Genomic DNA, 21,927 nt, shown 5'->3' on the forward strand with positions numbered 1-21,927 from the left:
CACACACACACACACACACACACACACACACACACACACACACACACACACACACACACACACACACACACACACACACACACACACACACACACACACACACACACACACACCTCTAGTTAGCATCGAAATCTGAATTCAATTAGACTCGAGTCAGCTCAAATCATGAGGCATCTAGGCTTAAATCTTTTGAAAAGCATGATGATGATATAAATCGAGGCCGTGTAATGTTCTTTCTTTCGATGAGGATATTTGGCTGGGTTATACCTAATATTCTCTTCATACTTATATGAATTAAAGGTATGGTTATTCAGTGAAATTGCTATTGATGATTATGTAGGTGCAGCTATGACCAAGCTTTGGGTTAGTTGGAATTAAGCTGAAATAACTAAGGCTATAAGAGCTCTATAGATTACGTCTGTTAACTGCACGTGTTTTCTTGCCACCAAAAACCTGTTAATTAACAGGTCTCACACCTGTGTCGATTTTTTTAAAAAATTTTGATCTAACTTAAATTGACACTCAAAAAATTTATTTTAATTCTAAACTATATTTTTTTGTTTCGTGTTTATATAAGTCATTTGCAAGCAAGTGTGCCTTTTTTGTTTCTCTGTATTTATCCATGTAGAAAATATTCTTAAAGTAGTTATGTCGCTTAGCGGTGGCAGCCTGTGTTGCGTTTTCGAAGAAGCTCAAAGAGGAATCGATTGCATTGATAACAAGACTTTTGGCACGCACACTCGTTAGTTAGAAAACATAATTAAGCCCCCCCCCCCATCCCTTTTTCTCTTATTAAACCGTGACACGACAGAGCTACTGGTTATAAATTTATAAGAGTAGGAGTATTATTTCGCAGACGCAGCTTGTTTGAAACAGTTTTTCAATATAAATTAGTTCTGTTATTTTCAGTGAAATAAATTACTTATTCATAGTTGTAGTGTACTTTCTGAATTAATTCCATATGTAGTTAGTGAATTATATATAATTCTAATTTATTCTTTGAGATTTTGCTTTGACAACGGACGATAGATGGCAGCACTACATAATTCTCTCCCTTTTTTTGTTCTTTTGAGAATACAGTGTTCTGAAACCTGTGTCGCTAGCAAGTTTTAAATTTACAGTGAGATTTCTATAGCTAATCGAATGAAGTGTTTTATAATTTTTGAGCTTGTCTTACTTGCCAGCTGATTACCTTTTTATTAATTTATATTTTAATTTATTATTCCAAGAAATAATTATTCAGACAGCTGTTCCCTTGAAACCTTTTCAGACTTAGAATAATAATAACAATATATATAGTACTACATTTATAATTATTTAAAAATAGTATTTAGAAAATATTATTATTTAAAATTTTTCTTTAAAAGTTTTAGAGTTTGACTTTAGAGTTTCTTGGATTTTTTTTCAGATGTGAATTAATATTTATGTTGATATCCGATAGATGGTAGCACAAGTAAAAGTACAAATAACCTTTTGTACTTTTACGTGGATAGTACAGTTATGAACTGAGCAAATTTCCACAAATATAAAATTAAAGTTTCATCTCAGCGCATTCTTATAAACAACAGTTTATCTTCATTGCCAGTTGCATTGTTATTTTACTCTATTGGCATACTTTTTTACCCCTGATAATATTTTCCATTGTAAGTTATGATGTTTTTGAGCTACTTTTCTTATTACCAGTCGCAATCGATGCATTAAAAGTTTTTATTCACTTAAAAGCAAAATGCGAAAATCAGCAGTTTCCCCAGCATGTAGGCTTGTAACAACGATAGCCTTATGTCGATTGGTGAACAGCCAGTGAGTGAAATGGTGGCATGACGATGAGTTGTGGGATTTCTTGAACGTGGATAATAATAATATTTTTTTAGTCAAATAACACTTTATTACCTGTCAAATAGCATACATACATACATACATATACAATTCAATTTAGGAAAATAATACTACAATTTCTCACATCTGGTTTAGTGCAGATTCCAATGCATATCATATTTTGCACACAGTGTGCAATTCATATAGTAGAACAAGTCATGCATTATTATTATAACTATCACAGTAATAGTTTACACTTTTAGTTATTATAGTTATTTTATTTATTATTTTTTTTTGACAATCACAAGGTTTATTATCATACTGAGTGTTTGCATCTATACAATGAAACATTATGTTTTCTGTACAGTACAAAGATTCAATACAAAATGTAGAGTACATTAATTTTTTATTAATATAACTATATATTTTTTAACTAGCTAAATATTTGTCCATCGTATTTACATATGGATTGGTATGAATGTGCATACAATTCGCTACACTATTCAATAATAATAATAATAACTATATGACAAAAGCCATCGGATATTTGGAGCACAACTGTAGTCCAACCATCCAAAATTTTCTTAGAACACTAATTTCACTACTTTCATGTATTGATATATTGATACAAGGCTCAAGTGGTGCAGTCAAATCAGCAGAGAAAAAGAGATGCTCTGGAGGTGCTAAATATAACTTTACAAAACTGCAGTTTCAGGTAACACGATGATAATAATATTAAATATTTTATTAGTGCCGTTAATGGAAATTTAGAACTAGTCTTGGCTTTATTTTTCTACTAGCTCGAAGCGAGTTTTAGTACATAACTTTCATTTTGGATTCTTTGGATCTTATTCCGAATTAATGATAGACCTCTTGAAACTATTTCGTATAATGAAAAACAAATACCCTCGTAGTAATTGAATGTAAACATCTTTGTGCTGAATTTTTTTTTTCTGTATACCGCGAAAGACAGTCTATGGTCATCAGTAACTGAGATCCGAACATCCAGAAAAGGAAATATTCCATTTTTGGTTTGTTTTTTTTTTCAACTTCCACTGTTAAACGTCTTTTGTTATTTAAGCTGATTCAGATGATTGCAAAACTATAGAGTTTCTTTGGAACCCTCAGGCAGGAAAGATATCGACACATCTTAGCCATATTTTGTCCTTTGTATGTATTTTTCAATGGACATCTTTTCAGAGGATTTCATGTACATTTGTTAGGTGTGGAGAAATTAAAGCTCTTTTGTTACATCCAAACACGGTAAGATATCTGTCGCTATCTTAGCGTGTTTGGATGAGAGAGAGAGAGAGAGAGAGAGAGAGAGAGAGAGAGAGAGAGAGAGAGAGAGAGAGAGAGAGAGAGGTAACCAAATCTTATTATATTAATTTTCAATTCCATGAAGAGAGGTCAACATAAAAATAATATAAATTGTAAGCTACTATGACAAAAATGATTATTATCTGATATTTCAATGTGATATTCCGATTGTTTCTAAACTCCAGTGAAGTCCAAATCCTTTGTTTACGATCTATATTTAATGAAAGATTGTTAATACTACTACTACTACTACTAATAATAATAATAATAATAATGTTAACTTAAAATATTGAGAACGTCATTGGAGTATCATCTGATGTTCTACACTATGACCTATAATACGGAAAAATCTGGTTTATTTTAATTATTGCAAAAATTGAAGTTTGACGACCTAATTTTATGTTTTGATGCAGTTGTTGTGGTCATCGACATCAGTAGCAGTTTGTTTGTCTTCTTATATTCCTGCAAACAAGAAACACAAAATTCTCTCAGGATATTCTTAGAATTTCTTTTTCCAAAGAAATCTCTGAGATCGAAATACCTTATAAGGACTGGCTTAAAGGGGCGAAGCAAGAATGCTTTTCATCTTCCCCGTTATCTGTAGAGGACAGTGTAGAGATAAGGTGTTATTGAGTTATTAAAGCTCTGATCATGGTAGGAGGGTAACAGCAATGGCCGAGCCTCAGTTAGAACTTCTTTGGCAACAGCATTGCATCCATCACCCTCCAAGGGTATCGGATTGAATGAATCAACCACCCCATCTCACGGTCGATTGATTCAATCACCTGTTATGCGTTGTTCACGAAGTTAAGTCTTCGTATATGAACTAATAAATGGTGTAAATAGTGAATCGAAATTCTTAGTATTTTCCTAGATGTAACTGCATATTTCGCATAAAAGTATTTACACTTTTTATTTATTTATTTATATTTATATTTCGCTACTACAGATAGATTTTTATTTTCAAATGAAACCTATTTTTCGCTCTTTTTTTTTTTTGTATACATAATCTTGAATACTATTGATCTTTGGCTGTATTAGAGGCTTTTAGTTTAGTAACTTAGACTTTAAAATGTCAAAACTACTAAATGATGTAAAAATTTTAAACTATTTTCTGTGTTATAATGCATTAAAATCATAGACGATGATCCAGTACGAAATGTAAACGTCAAAAATCAATTTAAGGAATATTAAAGCCATTGCAAAGGATTGAGCAGTATCATCGAATTAAGAAAGTAGTTTTGCTTTTCAGTAATATCGAAAAAAAAATTTCATGAATGTCAGTTTCGATGTTGAATGGTTTCTTATTGTTGGCATTATAATTTATAGTTGAGTTTGAAACTTTTTTTAGTATATTTATTCCGATTTTTGCATTATTCTATCAGTATTATATAATCATGTTAAATATATAAAACATCCGCTGCACATTTTTATATATTTTATAATATTCATCGTTTGTTTATTTTTGTCTTGTTTTAAAGACATTACCAAAAGATTTCGTCTGTTACTAAAATATAGTGCCGAAAGGCTCATTTGGCATAAGTAAGAAATTATAACAGAGAATATTATAGATCCATCCATATTTTATAGCCACATATAAAAAGAAACTTAAAAAAATTTCGGAATTTATCAAATTAAAACCTAATTTAATACACTAAAGGAGAACATACGGGCTCCTGGACTCGCGTGTCTTTTTAGTACAAAACAAGTCAATCTCCAATGCCGAAGGTTATATTCTCATAAGCTCTGGTAAATTTCGAAATGGTGTTAAGCTTCTTTTTACATTTAGCTATAAAATATGAATGGATCCATAATATCCTCAATTGTTATATATGCTTTCCTTTGTTTTTCTTTTAATTTATTTATTTTTTACTTCGCTGTGTATTTCAGTGCAACAGTTCTGTTTTTGTTCCCTTGTTTAATTTCTTTTTTGTTTCTGTAATTACATTACCTATAGACGTGGTTTTCATTAAAAATCTTATATAATTGTTCCTTATTTATGAACTGTTCCTCTTATATTCCAAGTCTCATCTAAACATTAATCTACAGAACATGTAGATGTGCATTAATTGATAAATTGTTTACTTCAGGTGATCCTTCTTACACGATGACTTTCATCTTCACCTGCAAGAAATTCTTCTATAACCTTATTGTTGGGAGGTAAGGATTTTACTTTGTTGTTTGGAATCGAGCATATAAAGATGTTAAAATAATACTGATGCCACTCTAATAATCACTGGTATCGTTTATATGCATACCTCTAATGGAGACATGAAATTTTTATTTATTTATTTTATTTTTTTTTTTTATTTTTTTGTCCATTTCTTTTCTGCTTTCAGAGTAGTGCAAATATTCTGGCTTTGAACAATTTCCGACCAGTAATTATCTTTCCAGAGGCCTCAGAAAGAGGCGAACTTTAATTATAGATCTTGGACAGTTTCGAGTTTCAGGAGTTATTAAACTTTGATAACATTCAGGGTCACAAAACATCGTTAGAAGGAAACGGATCATGTCAGAGAACGTATTATAAAAGGTTCTTTTTTTTTAAAAAAATTGTCGTATTGATGATAGCTCTGAGTTTTTGAAGGCGAACTAGGAATTTAAGTTGACTTGTGTAGTAAGAAGAGCTAAAATGGCAAACTAGCCCTTTTTGTTTACATTTCAGTACATTTTTTTTTTTTAGAGTAACACTGTCATTATAATGAGGTTCATATTGGTTTCGAAAATGAGGTTCCAATCCCGCAGTAGGCATGGATGTCTGTGATTTTCCTTAGTTAGGAGATGAATTTCATTGCCATGTGAAATTTATCTGCCAATGTCCTGCTTATTTTAGAGACTTGAAGGGAAATAGTTCCATATTTCGTCTCTGTAGCATGGTTTCCGAATTATTTAAAAATAAATCTAAAAAATACACAAAAAAATAAAAAGAATGATTCTCTGAATAAAATGGATGATTCTCGACAATTAAAATAGCATCCACCAACTAACGAACAGCATACACGTGAGCATTGTTCGAAAACAGACTTAAATATAAAAACTGTTTTGTAAGCGAAGATATATATATATATTTTTTTAAAGTGATACATTGTGATCTTTCAAATATAGTTTTCCAGTGTGAAGACCGAAATTAAAAGTTACCCAATTTAACCAAGAAGGTCAGTGTGATTAATTCTAATCTTGAAAGTTACATTCCATTTATAACGATGCCCATACCATCACTGACTAATCGTATAAGTCATATCGTGACCATGTGTAAATGCAACATTTGTTATGAGGTATTTATTTAAGCTAATTTCTGCATTTGTCTACCTATGTAAACAGAAAATGGTCCATTAGTTTAAATTGCTATCAAGACGCAATGATCATATTGTTTATTGTGACAAAATGCATGAAGTATGAAACACACACGATTTCCTATGTGTGTGTGTGTGTGTGTGTGTGTGTGTGTGTGTGTGTGTGTGTGTGTGTGTGTGTGTGTGTGTTTCATGCTTTGATTAAACTATTTAGAACTCAATGTCGAAACAAACCTTGTTTGTTTTGACATTGATTATTTTAACTACAACTCAATTCAACCAACGCTACCGTCTTTGCTGATCAAGTGAGTCAGGTTGGCAAATTTAACATTGATAAATTATTGCTTCAAATCCTACCTTGCTATGGCTTTAGACAGTTGATGATTTTAATCGCCTGATGTGACTCTGCCCTCATGGTCATCATTGCAAATCTTAAGGCGTAAACTTCTTCGAACGATATGTGTTGACGATAAAAGCGCCTTCGTAGTGTGCAACTGCGAATAGATTTGCTACGCTGGCCATTCATATCTTAAGCGGTTTAAATCCCGTCTAGAATGTGAAAGAACTTTTATAAGGGTTTTTCAGCTGAAAGGTGAATTAATCAGTCTTTCTACAGATGGTAGGATTTTTTTCTCGCAGAAATTTGACGAAAATAAATAAAACAGAAGCTGAAACATGTGAGGTGTTATTCCAAATATCGGAGAATTTAACCAGAAAAAAATTAACTACCATAACTCCAAGTTTCCACTGTCTCCTTCTAAGTGGTCCACTTGTGCATGTATACAGCGACCCCCCAACGGTTTTTTCATGATTCTATGCATTCCTGGAAGTCCTCGAGAGAGAGTGATTGTGTTGAGCACCTCCTGCGATTCTGGCTAGATCTCCTCAACAGTGTCGAAACGACGGCCTTTCAGACGGAATTTCATCTTGGGGAACAGGAAAAGTCGCAGGGGATGAGGTCAGACGAGCAGGGGGGAATGGGAAATGACTGTCGTGTTTTTGGAAGTCAGGAACAACATGGTAGAGAATGTAATCGTTCTTCCACTTGCCTTGACGTTTGCACCGAATGGCTCTCTCTCTCTCCCTTAGCCGCTTCAAAAACCTCACAGTAAAACTTACCGTTGACAGTTTGACCGGCAGTGGGGAGGGATTCCTTGTAGACAATGCCTTGGATTCTTTGCTCCTTTAACTCTTCTGTTTCTGTTGGAGAAGAAAATTGCCAAGCCGCTTAAACACGTTACAAAAAACGCACGTAATCCAAGAACACAGTCTCTTAGCTTGCCTGCTGTTGGCGTACTGATTAACAAAGGTATAGGTGGCATCTCGTACTGATACTTATGAAGATCGGAAATATCTCTGAAACATGAAATGAGCAAGGATAATTTTTATATTATTATTACATTTTTTTTTTCAATCTCCATTCAGCGAAAGATGGGACTCTTGATATCAACTTTAAGTTCAATTGATACTTAGTATGGAATTTTAATTATTATAATATTTTTTCCCTCCAACCACCGGTTTCCCTATAACGTACTGTGACATTTGAAGAAGTCAATTAGGTGGAATTTAATATTTTACATTCAGTACAAACTTTGATAAGTAAGGTGTATTTCTGCATTTCGGAAGAGGTGAGGGAACAGACCTTCGCAGAATCTAGATTTTTGTACCACCTTCCCGATACTAAAAATAATAATAATTATTTATTTCATAGACAATTACTCTAGTGATCTCAGAATTTACGAATTTTAATTATTATAATATTTTTTCCCTCCAACCACCGGTTTCCCTATAACGTACTGTGACATTTGAAGAAGTCAATTAGGTGGAATTTAATATTTTACATTCAGTACAAACTTTGATAAGTAAGGTGTATTTCTGCATTTCGGAAGAGGTGAGGGAACAGACCTTCGCAGAATCTAGATTTTTGTACCACCTTCCCGATACTAAAAATAATAATAATTATTTATTTCATAGACAATTACTCTAGTGATCTCAGAATTTACGAATTTTCCAATGAACAATACAGCCTTGGCTTCCAAAGATGGATATTTATTTGTGAAGCCTCCAGTATTTCAGAGACAGTATTTTTTTACAGCAGTATTCCCATCTGTATTTCAAAATAAGTATTGAAACTATGACAGTTAAGGAGGCGAGAGAACTCTAGATTTCAGTCGACAAAAGTCGGCTGAGTTAAGCTTGTTGCTAAACTGCCCCCCCGATCTTTTTTTATTATTTAAGCGAACAAGTTACTTTTGCTAAAATTGTATTTTTGTATGGGTGTAGATTAAAGTTGGCTTCACATAAATATTTCTAAATAACGTAGTACGCTCCATAATCTCACGATTTATTGGAGAATAAATGCTTCATATTTAAAGACTTGTTCTTTATTGTGTTGTTTTTCTTTTAAGTGATGTTGTTTTATTCTCCAAACCGGGCGTGCTCGTTTAGATTAAATTTACTGTGCATTAATAAAAAAAAAAAAAAAACTCTGATTCACGTTACTCTTGACATGTGTCATGTCTCATTATTTCATTGAAAATAGGCTTAGTAATGATAATGTTTTTCACGATCATCATGCGAAAGTGGTGTCTGTTTACTTCGCTTTGAGAATATCACACACACAATATTTTAACGCACGTTTAATCGAGTATTAACCGATGCCTTTAAGATTCTGTGCACGGTGTATAATAATTTTCTATAGCACAGCGAATGGCATTCGTAGGTTGTTCAAATGTATCTCATACGAGAGTATGGCTTCAGTTCAGCGCGATGTCTTTTGGGCATTGTTACAACTCACTTTACACGATATCCTATAATCATGTTTTTTAAAATTGTTCAGAATTCTATTACTGCAAATTATTCTTATAATTTTACGCAGGCTTTGGAATATACACCGGTTTTAATGTAAGTAAAAACTGGTGAAGTAAAGTTGTTTGAATCGTGCTCGACGTTTTCATCTCGTCATGCGATTTGCGTTTCGATAGCTGGCTATCGCTTTATCAAGATTTCGGCGGACTTCGAAGCTTCGTTCCATATCAGGATCAGGATAAAACAAAATTTCTTTAGCATACTCAATGTGATTGAAAACTAGCTCGAGTTCTTTTGCAGTTAGCTTCTTAGTCGTAACATTCTCTTCTTGTTCGCACTCCTTATCTTCTTCTTCTTCGCACTCCTTATCTTCTTCTTCTTCATATGCACGCTGTTTTTCTAGTTGGAGATCATTCTCGCTTAACTGTTCTGAATGGGAATCGAGCAAGTTTCTCACCTCTTCATTAAATCCAAGTTCTTTTCCAATTGTGATGATTTCTTCAAAATATTAGATCTTGGATTTTGCGCACGATAAACTAACATAGGCTTGAGTTTAAAGTCACCTTCTGCATTTCTTAATAAAAGCATAAGACGATACTTTGTATCCTGGTTGAGATGCTTCAGTTTTGGCTAGGAAAGTTTTTGTTGACATACGCTTACAAAAGAGCCCAATTTCGTCGAAGTTGAATAATTGCCAATGGTCATAATCACTCTCCTGAATTATCCTTTGCAATTCTTCAGGAAACTCATCCGCAGAACCTTTATTAGCACTAGCAAATTCCCCAGTTATTCTTATGTTATGCTCCAGTTCGATCCTAAACTCGTAGTAAAGCTTTCACGTTTCTCTTGAAATTGGCTCTTTTTCAATGAGGTAAAAATATTGAGAACTTTTGCCTGAATATTCCCTGTATTAAGAGGTGTTCTTTTTTTTTTTTTTTTTGGTTACAATCCTTAATCCAGAATGATAATTACAATCCTCAATCCTGATCATTAAATAGCTTCTATTTCGGGTGATCTGCATGCTTAAAGAAGCAGTTGCAACTTTCCCTTGTTCTTTGTATTCTTTGCTTTTATTTAATATAGTCCAAATTGTAGACTCGCTGTATCCCAGGTCTCGCACAGTCATTGTATTACTAGCACCACTTTCATGACTCTTAATGACTTCCAGCTTTTCCGCTCGCTGCAGATTGGCGACAAAAAATTTCGCGTAACATAAAATTTCGCATAACGTAAAAAATTCGCGTTAACTGATTAATCACTCGCTTAAAGCGGGAAATAGTATTATTCATTCAATCGCACTAACTCAGTGATTTTCAACTTTTTTCATAATATGGCACACCTAGACTAATTATTAAAATTCTGCGGCACACTAAAAATATATTCTTTTATTTATTTTTGACGATCTTGCAAAAAATAGACATAGTTTTGATTGATTTACATCCAAAAGATATTAGTAATAGTAATTACTTATCCTTTTTGGGAGCTTCAAGGGAATAAATGCGCAAATTACGACATTATTTCTTTCAATTAATTTGATTTCACAAATCTCGCGCACACCGATTGAAAATTGCTGCGCTAACTGATTATCGCGTATATATAAATTCGCGTTATTCGAGATTTTTCTGTACTATACCCCCTTTGACTCCCCCCCCACTCCCAACAACAGATGTATTTTTATTCGTTTCAATTAACACAGAAATTTCTACTTTAATTTTCTTAATACTTTGGTATTGACCATTGATACTCACAACAGACGATTGGACGCCGATGAGATTACTATATCCCCCCCCCAACACACACACACACATACACACAAACAAACAAACAAAGACTAGCTGTATTCCTGCATAGTTGGATTCTCAGTCTTCCAATGCAAAATTAAAAATCGAACGTCCGAATTTACTGACTTGGGAGCTTGGACATCGTGCATGAATCGGATTGCTCTGTAATCATACATTTAATCCTGCCAGTGACAGTGACGCCTTCATAGAAAATGACCTGTCTGCCCTCCCGTAACTCCATTTTTCAAATATTGATGAGGGTTTATCGATACTGTACAGTCTGATGTGTACTGTTTTTCTTTTTTGAACTAGATTGCTAGCTAGCAAACCTAGTTGTGAATGAAGTGGAACGGTTGTGTTTTAGTATACCCCCACCGAGCATCTTCTTCAATGGAAACCTGTTAGTGAGTTTGATTGTTCCGTTTAAAATTATGGTGGTCATCCTCGACAGTAATTTGTAGAACAGGTGTAATGACAGCACGCATTCACATCGCTTGTGAAACCTAATTATAGTTTCATCCGTTAATATATCATGTTTTTGATGTTGCCAACCCTCGATGGTTCGAGGTCGTCCGGTCAATACCAGTTATTTTCGTAAAAGTTCCAATACTTTTACTTGAGGAGAAAATTAACATTTAGTGTTTCATCATGCTCACCGACGATGTCCAAGAGGGCATGTGTGTGTGTGGGTGGGGGTGGGGGGAGTTGATCTTTCGTGATGTTATTCACATTGCGTTCTCGGTGGAGGTTGAAGCGTGTCGGAGCAATAGAGCGGCCATGCTTATGGTTTCAAGGTGGTTTTCTTTAAACAGATGAATCAGTTATGCAACGTCGGAGGATGTGTGTCAAGAACAAAGCGCCACAGAAATCTCAATATTCTTATTGTCTCGCGGAGAACCGGGATGTTGGACAGTCCATGCGACCGAATATCGCTTGTGTCAAGTAGGTCACGCATTATCTTGGCCCATGTGGTAGCAGAACACGCGCGCACGCACACACACACTCACACCTCCGATACGTTTCATTATAGATCTGCCATGCCATTGTCATTAGCGAGCCTGACAGCTCTCGAAGTCGGGCTATTCTCGTAACTAGCTTAGAACAATGACCTTTGTCGTTAACTTGTTCTTTGCGCAATTGAGACAACCAAGTGCTTTGTGGCCATGGACATTGTATTGGTACTACTGCCTCGGATAGCTAATAAGCGCACACACCTTAATTTTGACCTGACCCATAAATGAATTTCGTATGACGCTTCACTGGAAAAACTTAAGCGCAAATTAATGTGCTGCTGCGAGTGAGCTTTTAGCATCTTTAATACAAGGCGATCGCCCTGTGAATCGTCCATACTTATTTCGTTTTGATAGCTTGTTGTTATAGTAATCCAGCACTGATTTCTCAGTTTATTTGGGCTTCCTCTTTTTAGTAGAACATCTCTAACGATGGTTGGGCTAACCATTGTTAGATGTTCTCGGATCGACTTTCGTATCTGAACAGGAAAAGGAAACAACCGGAACACACCTTGTCCAGCAAATAAGATCATTGTCGGTTGTGATACACTTTTAAAAAATATTGAAATATTTAACGAATAAAGATTAAGTTATGTATTTACCCAAAGCGTCATGGTTTGATATATCCAAAACGTTAAGTAGTCCTGGATATACAGGAACGCAAAAAAAATTTATAAAGAATATTAAAAAAAAAAAAAACTACAACATGCAGTTAGCAATGCCGTTTTAACTGTGTTCTCTGCTAAATATTTTGCAGATGCTAAACTATAAGCATACAGGCTTCAGTCAGTCACTTATTTCTAATATACTATCTTGAAACCCCAAAAAACAATTTTTAATTACAGTAGAAATATATTAAACGAATTAAATCTTTTCTATTACTTATTATTCTAAAGATCACAGGACTGTCTTTTGTACCGTTATTTCATTTATGTCAAGTGCTATGAATCAAGTTATAATTTATAAGAGGAGCCAACAGTTGTTTTTCTCTATTCTATAGTGATGACATGTAAGGTTTGCTGTTGTGTTTTCAAGACTAAATTCACTTATCGAATTAAATAAAGAGAACATTAAATGCATAGACGAGCAGTCGACCACACTGGCCCCCCTCTTTATAAAAAGTGTTACATGACTGAAATTATTTCGGAAACAGTTCGGTACGAATTTCACTCATCTCATTCAACAAATTGCTTAGCCTGCTGACGTTTTGCTAGACTTTGTTATGTTGTGCTCTTCAATGAGGGCCAGGAACTCGGTGTTGGCCGAGTTTTTGTGTTCTGCTTTCAGTGCTTACTATTTTTACTCGTCAAGTGCGTACAGGCTAACCTGCGTTTAAAAAAAGCACACACACACACACACACACGAAAGTTGAAGGTGATATGGGCTGACGTAAGTAATTCATGTAACGTTTTCTGATTTCTTATTTTGAGGGATGGGAAAATCTTTTTCGTTTCTCTTTTTTTTTTTTTTTTTTTCATATTAAAGACTGCAACTCCGTATCTTGTTCCGTACGCGTGATGTTTTAGCCTGTTACGAAACATTAAAGATATTTCGACACGCCATGCTATGTAAAAGTATCATCTAAACGGAAATATGATATTCTAAGCCTATCAATAATAGCTTGGAATATCAGATTCTAATATCGATAGACAAGGATAAGAAATTTTAGTGTATGTTTGCGTTAAATGTATAAGTACTGTTTTTGCTTAACTTCACAGTATTCCTATGAGGGGAAAAAGTATCAATTTACGAGCGTTAAAAGCGTCTATCCCTTCGTTACGAAAGCAAAGAATGTGGTCGCATCCTTCACGTTGTGATCATGTTCTAATTTCAAGCTTCTGGATGAACTTTGTCCCTGTTTGCGTGTATGTTGCTGTGGACGATAGGATAATTGAATATAGAAATCGGTAGTGTAGATAAGAATTGTTTTGTCTTCAAATCTAATATTTTTTATTTTTTATTTTTATATAACAATCTTTTACGAAATGTAAACAGGAAAAAACTGACTTTTTTTTTTTTTAATTTTAAATGAAATATTCTGTAAAATTTCAATATGACTTGACAGAACCACTTTAGGTAAATAGATTCACAACATAATAAACTCATATCATGATAGTGAATAGAACGATATGTAAGATCATAATTAACAGTTTTATCTATTTTTCTTTCAAAACAGCTGGTCTTGTTTGAAGAATCTGTGCAATCCAACCAGATATACTAGCGGTATTTGGTTTATTCAGTTGGTAACCTATTTTCCTATCCATTGTCTAGCTTTTTCTTTTTATGTAATAGATGGGTACTCCAAACAAAATGACATTTTTTTACGACTTATTGATCTGTATATATCAAGGACGGAATATACTAAGAAGCAATATTTTTGTTTCAAATTGTTATAAGCTCAATATTTTATAAAAATGCTGTACTTCGCATTTTTTTAAATATTTTTTAGTCCCATTGTATCTCCTTTATTTTCCAAGTCCATTTTCTTCATTTGTAACTTAATTTCCCCTTAAGTCACGTCTTGTTAGGAGGATAATATTTTTCTCAATATACTTCAATTTTATTACGTATATCTATTACTATCCGTATTCAAAACAAAACCATTCTGTGAATAGAATTATCAAATACTTTTTTGTTGTTTTTTTATAAGCTGGATATATTGGACTGTGTGTAGGTTTTCATGCGGCTGTGCATGCTGAGTACGATCTTTATTTTGATGACTCGTAAGGCGACCTTGTATCGCGTCCTTGACTCTCATAAGGGAAGTTAAATTGGCGTCAATCTAGTCCGCAATCGGAATTGCTCCCTGTCACGGCAATTCTTAATGATCGTTTACTAGAAACGTTGAGTCCGTAGGAAGAAGTAGTTAATAATAATAATAAAAAAAAAAAATAGTAATAAAAAATTTTTAAAAAATGCGGGTTGTAAGGTGCTTTCCCAGGGTTTCATTTTTACCAGGGTTGTAAAATTACTACTGTGTCGTTCTCCGCCGACAGTTGTCGCCTCGTGTTGCGTCGTATATTAATATGGAAATTTATAGCACCGTTGAAACGAGTGTGTTTACGAATACTATCGCATTTGATTCGTTTGTCCTCGAATATCTCTTATAATAGTAAAAAAATTCAACGAAATGTCTTTTCATGATTCTTATTTGTTAATAACGGTAATAATGTAGCATGTTTTAATCTCATCTCCTTTTGGCAATCACAGAAATGAAACAATAGCATCTCCCGATAAGAGTGGGTGTCGAAAGGACATCCTTTGTGCAATGAGCGACTTTTTTTTTCTTTTTTTTCTTTTTTTTTTTTTTATAACCAGGATGTAATTCTTGAAATATTTAAGTTAATGTTAATTCACATTTCCAAGTACTTGTTTTGACTTTTTCTTTCTTGCCAATTCATTTAATGATAAACAGGTTTTACTTAGTAAAAACATACCCTGCTTGTTGGGGAAAGTAGCAAAATTATTTTTAATTAGTGTATATAACGCTTTTTTATCGTATTTTTTTTTTAATCTATGCAATCATACGTTTATTTTCACGATATTTATGTAGACTGCTAGATTTATTGGGAACAAAAGCAATGTACGTTTTTAGTTTGGATGCATTTGTTTTAAACGTATATTAATTTAGCAAATGATGTATATTATTTCTGGGAACACTCCCATGTTACTCCTCTTTATAAACTATTATAATTACAGCTATTTTGCTTGCTTCAGTTTAGGAGTACCCCTGTTTAGATGTCATTGGCTATTTACTCATGGATTCTTAGGGCATTATGAGTGTAGATGTACTAAAAAGTATATGTAGCCTAAGGAATAGAAAATTGCACATACCTTTTTCTGGGTGTTGTGGCTTTTCCTCAGTCTGCGATGTCGAAAACTGCAGAGCGTGTGTGTGTGTGGGGGGGGGGTAGGCAGTTTGGTAGAATAAGTTAGAAAAACCCGGGTTTTTTTCGTAATATATAGAAACATATACTTTTTATATAGGGTGGGGAAAAAGTGAAAGGGTTAATTTTTTTAAAATAGGGAGGGGGAAGGGGAAAGGTGATTGACGGGGTGTGGACCGTTTCGACTATTCGTGGTCGTCATCTGAACACATTGGGAAAGTGGAAGCTAACCATAACATTGGGAAAGTGGAATTAACTTGACTGATCACGTGAAAGCCAAATGATAGCTTCCACTTTCCCAATGTGTTCAGATGACGACCACGAATAGTCGAAACGGTCCACACCCCGTCAACCACCTTTCCCCTTCCCCCTCCCTATTTTAAAAAAATTAACCCTTTCACTTTTTCCCTACCCTATATAAAAAGTATATGTTTCTATATATTACGAAAAAAACCCGGGTTTTTCTAACTTATTCTACCAAACTGCCTACCCCCCCCCACACACTCTGCAGTTTTCGACATCGCAGACTGAGGAAAAGCCACAACACCCAGAAAAAGGTATGTGCAATTTTCTATTCCTTAGGCTACATATACATTTTAGTACATCTACACTCATAATGCCCTAAGAATCCATGAGTAAATAGCCAATGACATCTAAACAGGGGTACTCCTAAACTGAAGCAAGCAAAATAGCTGTAATTATAATAATTAGCAAATGATGAGTTTAATCCCTCCCCTCCCCCCATCTCCAGACATAAAAGTATGGGTATTTGATTAAGACTTTGGGTTATTTGGATTCAAGTAATATTTTGGTGTGACGGATGAAGCATAACTTCAACAGAATACCAAGTCTAAAATAAATCATATAAGGCCTGTGTTACCTTGTTGAAATGGTGTTTGCATCCGTAGTGCTAGGTCCCCTGAAGAAAACTTTTCAGTTCGAATCTAGTGGCCCACAAAGGTAACTTTTTCTAGCCCTTTCTTCGACCTGTTCCCGAGTTAGGTAGGTGGGTTTTTTCTTCCCGAAACTCGGATTTTTTCATCCCCTAAACTCGAGCAAATCGAAAGCGGAAAGCGATAGGAGTCCTTTAACTGAAAAGGGCTTGGTTCGAATCCCGTTTCGAATAAATACGCAGGTTGAAAATCGAGAAAGTTAGAATTCACATTATGTTAGACAATAATATACTGCCTTAGGGTTAGGGATCATTTGATGGCGACACTTGTCTACTTCTCCTAACCGGATGCCGTTTATAATTAGCTGATAGTTTTGGATCAGCTAATTCTGACTGGTTACCGGTGGCGATTGAACTGCCTTCTCAGTCTTCAAAAGTTAGACAGGGTTAAAACGGCCTTGTCTACTCCCTATAAGGAATAAAAGACGTTAGCAGATTTTTATTTATTTACATAAACCATCTTTTGGGACCACTGACAGCTCAAGGTCAGGAATTAACTTGACTGATCACGTGAAAGCCAAATGAAAAAGAAAAAAAAAATAGCGTGGCCTCAACATAATGTCCCAGGGGCACGAGATTCATGGAAGCTGAGAGACTTTAGAGATAACCAGTATCTTTTTATATATCTCTAATTATATTAAAAAATCGAAAATATGATGGCATAAATAACCAGTTGCTATATCTAATGATAAAGAAATGCCAAGAAAGAGGATTTGTAAAAACTGTCGAAAGTAAGAAGAAAAAAACTTAATTTGCTATTCTTCATTGTAACGTGATCATTTGTTTTTCAGAGATGCTTTTAACGTGAGTTTTTTGTGACACTAGCTGAGGAAGATTGCAGTAACTCATTCTGCATAACATGGTAACAACTACTACTCAAGGAATAAGGATGCTGATATCGTTATAATCACGACATACGAGAGAAGCTGTTATTCATAACATCACCAAGAATTTCATCTATTTCTTATTTCTCGATACTGAACAGATTCATCAGAAGGCTAACAAAAACATACTCCAAAAATATTATCAATAATTGAAATTTATGTTAAATGCACAGTATAGGGAATTCCCGCTGTAGGTGACCACCAGGATACACCAGTCAACAAATCGTCTATAAGTAGAGCGTCCATAGCTTCGTATTCGGAAGAGTGATAGGTGTTGTTCTTTAATTGAAAAGGTCTTTGTTCGAATCCCGTTTGGGATACGCAGTTGACAATTATGTATTATACTCGTTTTATGCCGGTCTGGTTTGCCGAATGGTTAGCATATTCGATGTCCAGCCAAAAGGCTGCCCAGGTTGGAATTCGGGTTCGAATTTCAACCTGGGTATAGATGTTTGTGATGTCCTTTATGCATTCATATACAAATATACTGTCCCAAGATGGACTGAGTCACCATAGGAGAAGTAGACATAACCCCCTCCCCTAATAGGGGGAGAGAGGGAGAGGTCTTCCTCAGCATTGAGAGATCAGAGGCTGAATATAATCTTCTTTGGTGTCTCAGGTCTTTCAGAGTGAAGCAGTTTTCCAGGTCTCAACGATTTTTAGAAGGTTAGTGTTTTTACTGTTCTTGCACGTAATGTTGTTTAATGTCTATAAATAAAAATTGCTGAAGTTCTTCTTTGGAAGGAAGTGCATAATTGGATTTAGCCCATGGAAAATAATTGGGAAGAGTCGCATCCATTCTTTTTTTCGTGGTCGCGTAAGTTCCTAGCTACAGAAGCCGAACAACTGACCATCTGCTTTGAGATGATCAAACAAGGACATTTAAACATATTTCACTCTTCTCGCATTGAATATATGACTCTTCAAATCGCTATTGGTAGTCCATACTTATTATTTTTGTCTCATAATTTTCATTGACTTTGTCCTCCGTATTTTATTGTTGACCTCTTTCATGTTTTGACATAGATCAATCACTCTGCTGAATTGTAAATTTAGATCTACTTTCTCAATTTTTTTTTTTTTTTAATGACACAGCTGTGTCCTGCAATGACTAATGAGTTCCTTATTACAGACGCTATCTGCTGTTTTATATTTCAAACCATGCCGTGAATATTGTGAAGTACCATATTAAGAACCAAAGTTAGCCTTGGCTGTGTACTTGTAGAGACTCGCAAATTGAAGGCAACTTGTCGTTGGACATTAAGCTTAAGTATTTTAACACGGTTAATTGATTAGCTAAAGAAAAAAAAACATATAATTGGTAAACAAATACCAGTATTCGAATATGGAAGACATGAGTCCTAACCCAAAAAACGTAGCTTGCAATTATAACTTGACGAGAAATTTCAATGTGATTTCGTATTTCTGTTTAGTCAGGAGTCTCCGTAGGTCAGTATCAACGATGCAACTCCATGTAGCACGCGCGAAGAATCTGTAAGAGCTTTTCAAGTGAAGGTGAGCTAGTTGGCCAACTGAAGGAAATATGTGAGCTTGAGGAGGTCTCTGAGACAGATTATATTTTAGATGGTTCGAGTAATGAAGAAAATTTTGAGCGCAAGCATAACCTACTACTATACTTGAGCACAGTAATCAATATATCTTTTTGCTATTGTGCGAAAGATGTAATCAATAAATGTTTTGAATTTTCTATCGAAACTTTATCAGTCCAATAAATGAAGTAATTACGCGTTCTTTGTGCTATTTAATAACGATATGGTTCACGAACTTCACGCGTAAAGCAATGCCGTTTTTGTGTTTGGATGTTGCCCTTTTTTTTAATCTTCTTTTATGAGAATTCTACCCATGAAAGCTTGCAAACTTTAGCACTCAACTAGAGACCAAACGTAGTGCTCTTCAATCCATCATGTCTCCAATAGAGTGTAGTCTTACACCGGCTGATGAAAATATATACCATTTAAAAAGAAAGGCTCCTGTGTCGAAGAGGATCCAATTATAGCTGTAGTGCTTAATTATAAATGCTATTTTATTAGGGATGAGCACAGTAAATAGATGGGCTAAGGATTAGGTAATCCGGAGCCTCTGTTCTCAAGGTGTTACAGCTTTCCAACATTTTACGGTTGTGATGATTAGAAAAATTGCACGAGAAAGTAATTATGGCAAAACGGTCAACACCGTGCATGTCTACTGAAGAATATGGTGTCTCTATATGCTTAAAATGTTTCGGTTTCGACTAAGATGAATATCATGTTTCCATAGCAGCAATAAATTCTTCTTGTGCATGATTAATGTTTTCTGTCTGTCGTCCATTATACGCCATCAATAAATGTTCAATTTGAATTGAATGTTTGTCAATTGCAATCAAATAGTAATTGAAATGCGTTGTTTTTCCAGGGATTTATTATTTTATTCTTTTTATTTATTTATATTTGACTGCGGTACTTTTTGACATGGAAGTTAGAAGCTCCGTAGCGCCTTCTTACCAAAAAAAAAAGTCCGAAAATGAATCACCATAATATCATTTTAAGAATGACCATTTAAAATAAATGCAACTGCTTGGTTATTTCTTGCGTATGAGTTCTGCACTTATCGTATTAATTTTATCCCAATACCAAGAACTGTTTTCATGGTCAAGTCATTTTCCAATCATTGAAAAATGACTTAGCCATTAAGTTCATCAATATGTCCTTGATACTGTTTTCTTTTATGCTGTCTTGAAAGGTTTAAACTTATTTAGCATTCCAGTGTTGTCATGGACTTAGGTTTCACAAGCGCTTTGTTAAGAATACCGATATGCCAGAAATACTCTGCTGGCATTAATGATCGATAATCGTGCTATGGTTGTTATTCCAATGTCGTTTCGATGGGAGTTCTGGAGCTTAAAATAAAAAAGTGACTACTAAAATACTTTATAGGATTTCTCCCTGGTCTCTAGAGGAGACAACTAGTTCAAAACAGTTGTCAGGCCAGTGAAACCTTTATCAAATGGACTAATAAATGGCGAATATATGGACGCTTGGACAGCGCTCATGTCTTTTAAGTAGTCTACAGTAAGGCGACTCGGGGATACTGAAAAATGCATTCCCGCACGCTCTCGTAGTCAACTTATGAAACTTTCATAGTTTCTACATTCGGCTTTGAAATAATGCTGAATCTATTAATACTATCCACTTTGCCTATGTAATAGACTTTCGTTAAACACCAGGAAGCCATTTGTATAACACAGAATGACTTCCACCACTTTTACATTTCCATATTGTATATTACATCTTATTGTTTATTTATATGTGCAATTTCGACTGCCAGAACAAAGAACGTTATAGATTCGATTCTGCCTAAGCTTACGCGGTAAAATGTGTAGGCCTGCGCGAAAACGTATGTTACGCTTTCCTGCGCTGCTTTGCGGGAGGAAAAAAACTCCAGGATAAACTGGGGGGGGGGGGGATCCTGCTATCCACGCCCAAGACCGGCTAACTTGGCTATGGCTGAGGAAGATCCTTAAGCTCCTCACGTCGTCGGGAATCGAACCTAGGACACTCCTTCCTCACGCATATGGTTGCGAAGGGTATAGCCACTCGGCTAACCGCGCGGTCTGCCTCCTAATTATTTATAAACAATTCATTTTGATACATTTTGTTCGTATGTGTCCTTGCAAAATGATCCAATTGAAACAAATTGGAATGTGTCCATACGTTTTTGTGCACATTACAAATAAAAAATTTCAATAAAAGTAAGTTCAGTTTGATCAATAGCTAAATATTCAAGGTCTGGCTGAGATCGTTTTGCTTTTCTCTGGTTTGGACCGTGATAATACTCTGAACCTTTGATGTTACTAATCACTTAGTATTGATTCAGCAATTATTTTTCGAAATCGTCTTATTTTATTTCTAACTTCAATCAGTTATATATTCATCTAAGTAAACGAAGTATAAAATCTTCGAATTAATTTCTCTTCATCTTTAACTGTCTTAATTTTTTTTGTCTTCGCTTCATAACGAAAAAAAAAATTCTCTGAAGATAATTAAGCATTGGTTAATGAATGCTACGTTGTATCATAACATGTTGACGGATTCTCATTTTCTCATAGACTGTTGAATTGAAAGAAAAAGGGTCAGGGAATTCTTTGGATGATGAAGGTTAGGATTCTGTGCAGAACTTG

At 34.7% G+C, this 21,927-nt stretch overlaps 1 protein-coding gene across 2 annotated transcripts in view; it reads left to right on the top strand.

Moving 5' to 3' along the window:
• cu (NADP/NADPH phosphatase nocturnin) overlaps nucleotides 1–21,927 on the top strand; it is a 110,716-nt gene that overhangs the window by 35,377 nt on the left and 53,412 nt on the right. Inside the window, exon 2 of one of the 2 annotated variants that reach the window (XM_090402708.1) lies at nucleotides 5,226–5,295. The exons of the other annotated variant lie outside the window; for it this stretch is intronic. Within the exon in view, the coding sequence (XP_090258834.1) occupies nucleotides 5,243–5,295 (53 nt within the window). The 5' untranslated portion in view covers nucleotides 5,226–5,242. The remainder of the gene's footprint in view (nucleotides 1–5,225; nucleotides 5,296–21,927) is intronic. 2 annotated transcript variants of the gene reach the window in all.

Source organism: Typopeltis vanoorti, chromosome 13, assembly GCF_054136105.1.
Source record: "Typopeltis vanoorti isolate ZY-2024b chromosome 13, IOZ_Tvanoo_1.0, whole genome shotgun sequence".
Taxonomy (NCBI): domain Eukaryota; kingdom Metazoa; phylum Arthropoda; class Arachnida; order Uropygi; family Thelyphonidae; genus Typopeltis; species Typopeltis vanoorti.